This window comes from Pteropus vampyrus, unplaced genomic scaffold, assembly GCF_000151845.1.
Source record: "Pteropus vampyrus isolate Shadow unplaced genomic scaffold, Pvam_2.0 Scaffold29, whole genome shotgun sequence".
NCBI classification, from domain to species: Eukaryota; Metazoa; Chordata; class Mammalia; order Chiroptera; family Pteropodidae; genus Pteropus; species Pteropus vampyrus.
In genome coordinates, this window is record NW_011888810.1 from 1,701,981 (window position 1) to 1,708,134 (window position 6,154).

The following is a 6,154-nucleotide window of genomic DNA, read 5'->3' on the forward strand; positions in this document are numbered from 1 at the left end:
AGCAGATGCCCTCTAGTGGCTAAATCAGGGAACACACCCAGGCAACAAGGTCGAGAGGGTTGATAAGAAAAAGAAAAGGCTGCAATAATTCATCACCTGGAAGAAAACCAGCTGGTCACAATGAGCCCACTCACCTCATCGACAAACAAGAAGGGCTCGGCAGTTTCCCTCATTGTGTCATCGATAAATTTGGTCATCCGCTCACGGACTTTGTTCAGATCCTGAGCCCAGTGCTCCTTAGAATAACAAAAAGAGCAAGAAATCACCAAAAAAGAGGACTAGCAAAAAAGCCACACCAGATCATTGGGATGACTTGCCCGGCCGACCCTGGGCAAGTCACCTACCCTCTCTGTGCCTCCTCGTCCATTGCACGGGAGTCATAGGATCCACGCAGAGTTTCCGTGAGAACGCATAACATAAAATAACTTTATTGTTTTCCTCTCCAAACCCTAAAACCGCAAATATTCATTAGGCAAAACCCACGAACTCAACTTTGACTAATGTTTGCTGGGTTCCGAATATTCTAAAACCTCCACCTTTAAGAATAAAAGCAAATGTGCTACCAGATGTGGGTGTGGTTGGACGGGAAGGCTCGGACAGACCAGGACGTATGAAAGAAGAGCTTAAGGACAGCTACGAATGAGGTGGCGAAGAAATGGCCTCCCCTCCCTGGCATGTGCGTTCAAATCCACAATGAGCCTTGCTGTTAATGCTCACAAATCTACTTAGATAAGGGACGAAGAACAGCTAGAAAACGGGAGCAGCCGGTCCATTTGAATACAGAGGTGTTCAAATCTTTGAATCCTGAAACACAAAACTCAAATTGCAGGATACTTAATGCAAAGGCCTTGGCAAGCCCAGAGGTCCCCAGGAGGCCAGAATCTTCCTCCTTACTTCTACAAAGATTGTGCATAAAAGCATCTGTACTTAGCTGATCTAACTAGATGGCTGGGAATAAGAAATATTTTGCCTAAAGGAGTTTAAAATGCAAATAGTCTGGGGGGTAAAAAATGAATCAACTTGGTGTGGGGTATTGTGCTAGATATCTATAATAATAAAAATGATAAGAATAACAATGAAAGGAATAATAAATGGTGATGGCAGTCAGCACTGGGCATGGACTACTATATGTCAGGCTCTGTGCTAAATCTTTTTCACATTGTAGCTCATTTTGAACTCATGCAATCCCAGGAGTACATATTATTCTCCACATCATATAAATGGTGAAACTGAGGCTTCAAGTCATTAAATAACTTGACCCATCAATGAGCCCAAGACTAACTCAGGCACATCAGTTCTGGGATCTTCTTTTGAATCCCATTTCTACAGTGTCACTCATCTCTCCCAGGGCCAACTGGGGCATATTTAACCAGTCTCCTAATGAAATTTAGATTGGTTCCAAGTTTATAGTTCTATTAAAAATGCTGCCATTATTTCCCTAGGGTAAGTTTCTAGGAGGGCAATTATTTAAGGTATACAAACCTTTTTTTAAAAGTTTTCATTTTAATTGCATATTGCCAAAGTGCTTTCTGGAAAACTTATACTAATTTGCACACCAACTGCTGCAGTAATTATATTACATATGTGCATCCATCATCCCAAACAAATGTCCTAGATAACTAGCTTTGCTTCATGCCATCACCCGACAGAGCACTAGGCACATGGGACATTAAGGGTCAGCCAGACTGATGGCTCAGGGTCTCCACCCTTGACAACATGTCTGCCATTCCCACTGCACATTCACACAGAGGCTCATGCGCTGTCTTGCATGTGCAGAGCTCCCGTACTTTGCTCCTGGCCCATATCCTTGATCTCACAGGGCAGCCCAGCCCTGAGGCCAGGGTAGGGAAAGCCTGCCATTCTCCCCTGCAATAAAATTAACCAGCACTAGGTGGTAAATTCTAGGACATAAGGCTACTTGTCCCCAACAGTTTAGCCATTTTACTTCTGACGAGGAGGAAATTCTGAGATGTCAGACTAAGGGGTGGAAGGAAGGGACAAGAGAGGTTAATCAGTAAACAACCTCAGGGCAAAACCAATAAAAGATTGCTTACACTCCTGACTGTTATTTTGAAATGCTGAATTAACTTGCAGGTGGCTATTTCCAGGATGATCTAAAGAGGATGAATAGGCACCACCAAGTGCCAGGCACGACTGACCACCCATCACCATCGACCACTAGGCATCCCCGCTTCTTGCTTATGCATGAACTTCCCAGACTGCTGCCCACCAATCCCAAGGAGCAAACACTTCCTCCTTACGGACTCCGCCTATCCCAGAATTAGCCCTGCTTCACCTCCTCCCACCCCCCCCTTTTATCACAGCCAAGAATTTCAAAAACACCCTTCTCTTCCCCACACTGTTCCTATAAAAGAGCCCGTCCACTCCAAGATGGCTGCATGTTAGTCTTCTCCACCGAGCCCTGCAGCCGGTGCTGCAGATTGCATGCCCAGGGCCTGGCCCTTTCCTGGTCGGCATATGGCTCCATAAACCCTTTCTTTCAGAAAAGCGTTTGGCCATGAAAGCTTTTTGTTTAACACTTCAGTAGCTCCCTACGAAATTGAGTAAATCAGTGCAGTGCAAAGAAGAGCATGGTGGGAAAAAAAAAACCATACGCCTCTCTGTCTGCTTCACTGTCCTGGCAGCACGGTGCCTAGCATATTATGGTGCCCAAGAGAATTCATTGACCTCCTTCATTTTACTTCCCCTCGGTGGTGGCTCAGGCCGAGCAAATAAGCCTCCTCTTCATCGCTCGAATTCAACCTCCGCATAGGGAAAGCAGGACACCTCAATGTCCTTGGTCGCCACTTATCGCGTTAAAAAAGCTGTGCCCTCCGTGTGGCTGGCCTTGTGCAAAGTGTGCGTCTCTGTTCGTTATTTTCTCTACAATCAAAGAAATTTGAACATAGGCTGTGTATTGGATGACATTAAGAAAGTAGAGTTGATTGTGTAAGGTATAAATGGAGTGTTATGGTTATGTTTTTTAGAAAAAGAGCATTTCATAAAAGAGACATACTGACCTATTACAAGTGAAATGCTGCACTGTCTGCAGTTTTCTTTCAAATTTTACAGAAAAAAATGAACAGGGGAAAGGAAAGGAAGACATGTGGGTGTGGAGATGGATGACAGATATAATAAAATGGGCAAAATGCTCATAATTTTTAAATCAAAGTGATGATACATGGCCTGTCTACTTTCGCGCATGTTTGAAATATTCTGTAATACAAAGTTTTTTAAAAAGTGAATTGAATATCGTTATGAACCTAAAACTGCTCTAAAAAAGTCTATTGAAAACAAACAAAAAATTAAAGAGAAAAAATGTAACTAAGACTCCAGTGATATAAATAAAACTTTTAAATAGATATGTGACTCTGCACATAGATACATACTCATACATACACACAAGGATCAATACAATCTTCTCTAACCCCCACAATTCTGAGAAGTGGGCTCTCATCCCCATCTAAAGAGAAAACTGAGACATGAAGGGTCAAACTACCTCTCCAAGGTTGCACAGCTAGTAAGAGCATCTCAGGTTTATCTCCGCCTAACTCAGGTTCTCAGTTGGGGCACTAATGACTTTTGGGGTTGTGTAATTCCTTACTGTGGGGGGCTGACTTGTGCGTTTTAGGATGCTGGGCAGCACCCCTGGCCTCTGTCTACTACATAACATTAGCAGCCCCTCCACCTGTGGCAACCAAAATTGTCTCCAGACATCGCCGTGGGGGACAGAACTGCCCAGTGGAAAACTACTGCCCAGCACAAAGCTCCTTTGACTCTGCTACCAGCTTGGAGCCCACATGCAAACACTGCGGGAGACTTCCCCCATGTCATTTGTTTAAGGACAACTGTGCTATTATATCCCCTAGAGGATCTGGCAGGTTCATCTACCTTAGTCAGTTAGGGAAGGCTCGGGCCAAGGGGGCGGGGGCGGCGCGAGGTGACACCTAAGCTGACCCAGGAGAAAGAGCAGAAGCCAGCCAGGTGAGGACACAGTCACCTGCAGGCCCTCACCGCCACCTGCCTTGGAGGGCTCTCACCCTCACCCTTCCCCAATCTGTGCGCCTTGAAAAGGAGCTAACATGAGGCTGTTCTCATTCCAGAGTCAAAAGACGCCAAAGCACCATCGGACAGGGAGACTGCAACAGTTTCCTGACAACAGATGGCCAGGTGAAGGCAGGTGGCAGGTGGTAAGAAGCTGAGCGACTGTCCAGGCAGCTCCCCACAGGTCCCCGCACCCTGCTGTTCTCTCACCTGCTGTTCATGTAAGAGAAACCGCTGGAAGTCGTGCAAGTGGACAGCGGAGGCATCCGGCCGGTCGGTGTTGCTGCCCTCGGGGAAAGAGAGGGTGTTTAGAGAGGAACACGTTTCAACAGTCGAGAGGTAATCCCAGCCAGGCAGCCTGCCACCCAGACACCCTGCCAAGTCCCTCCACGATGCCAGGTGCAGGCTGGCCAATGGGAAAACAAAAGTGACCCAGACAACATCCCTGACCTACAAAGATACAAAAATAATGCCGCAACCTCAGAGGGCAGCCCCGGAATCTGCACTCAGCTGCCCGCAAGTAGTTTGGTCCTGAAGAAGGGGAAGCGGGGGAAGGAGAGAGAGCAGACGTGCGTGTGCACAGAAAACACTCTGGTACGGCTGGATGTGGCAGCATTTAGGGGAGCCGGAGAAGTAACTGGGCCACATCAAAGAGTGTCCCCAGAAGCCATAATCCAGAGATTGCTGGGCCATCAAACATTCTGAAATAGAGGCAGGGGCTACATGAAGCCCTCCAGGCTCGGTGAATGGGGAGAAGCAGCTGGAACATGCAAGGCTGGGGACATGGAGTGAGCAGAGGCTCGCTGTTGGGAGACCCTCAACAAATTTTTCACTTGAGACGAGGAATCTTTCGCCCTGAATAAAGGGAGCCTCTACCTGAGCCAGCAGCAGCTTGCTGACAGATGGCCCGGTGGAGATTTTCATGACTATCAAAAAAACCGGGACCTTACTTGACTAGCACAAGCAATCCTGGTTTCTAGGGAAAGTGCACTCTATAGGAGAGCTGTCCAGGGAAATTTGTGCTTTTCCCTGAGCACTAGCAGAAGACTGGGGAGAGAGGTCTTTTTAATATTTAGGAGATAAAACATGCTTTAAGTTTTCTCCCATTATTAAACACTCAGGGTCAAAAAGCCTATTGTTTTTATGAGTGTATTTCTAACCTTTGCTAACCGGCCTCATGATCTAACACTACTTTTTTTCGTAAAAATACTACATAAAAATCTGATTCATTTTATATATACTTTGAAGTCTTGGGGTTTCTGCTTTAGAAAGAGACAGAGGGAATACTGCCAAACTGTCCACATCACTGAAGCCTGGTTCTGCAAATCAGGCCCAGGTCAGCATGCCACAAACCATGTGATAGGTGCTATTAACTTCTCAGCAAAGATCTCTCCCAGGCGGATAGGCTTGAGAAGCACAGAACACTTTCTAACTCCCCCAAATGCAGAACCAGTACAACAGGAAAGGTCCTGACAAGTCCTGCAGCACTACTTTTTAGAAACATCATGATTACTATTTGTAGGCCCTTGCCACACACCATGTGAAGTACTTTATATATTTCAACTCATTTTAATTCACTTACACCTGCTTACCCAGGAATACCCCGCAACTCACTTGGCAACTAACATTGTTTTAATTTGTGTAAAAAAGACGATTAACCAGTCATGTTCTATGACGTGTACTCCAGGAAAGGAAGTCTTCAGGCATGTAGACTTCTCTATAGAACCTTCTGGGCCACCCTCCCAAATGCCACGAACCCCGTTGCTACTGTTCATGTTTATCCATCCCACAGGCTCGGCATGGCCAATCTCCCGATAAGGGGGACACAGAGGAGGACCCCCGGAAGCCAGCTGGCTGGGCGGACCCGCAAGGGCATCAATGCCTGGCACAGCCACCCAAAACAACAAAAGCCCAGAAGAGAAGCCTCACCCCAAGATGAACACGGAGGAATCTTTTTTGAATTCATCAAAAATCTGAAACAGAAAATAAAAGGAAAACACACACAAAATAAGAACTTTAGACATCAAGCCACTTCATGCAAATGAACAGATTTTGGGGGGGTTAAAAATTATCACTGTAATATTGTGTGACTTACTAATTCAACTGAACA

At 45.9% G+C, this 6,154-nt stretch overlaps 1 protein-coding gene across 1 annotated transcript in view; it reads right to left on the reverse strand.

The window, feature by feature from the left end:
- Positions 1–6,154, reverse strand: part of PLCG2 (phospholipase C gamma 2) — a 186,399-nt gene that overhangs the window by 73,913 nt on the left and 106,332 nt on the right. Inside the window, exons 9-10 of the mRNA XM_023528590.1 lie at positions 4,255–4,327; positions 135–236 (exon numbers count right to left, since the gene is read on the reverse strand). Coding sequence (XP_023384358.1) covers positions 135–236; positions 4,255–4,327 — 175 coding nt within the window. The remainder of the gene's footprint in view (positions 1–134; positions 237–4,254; positions 4,328–6,154) is intronic.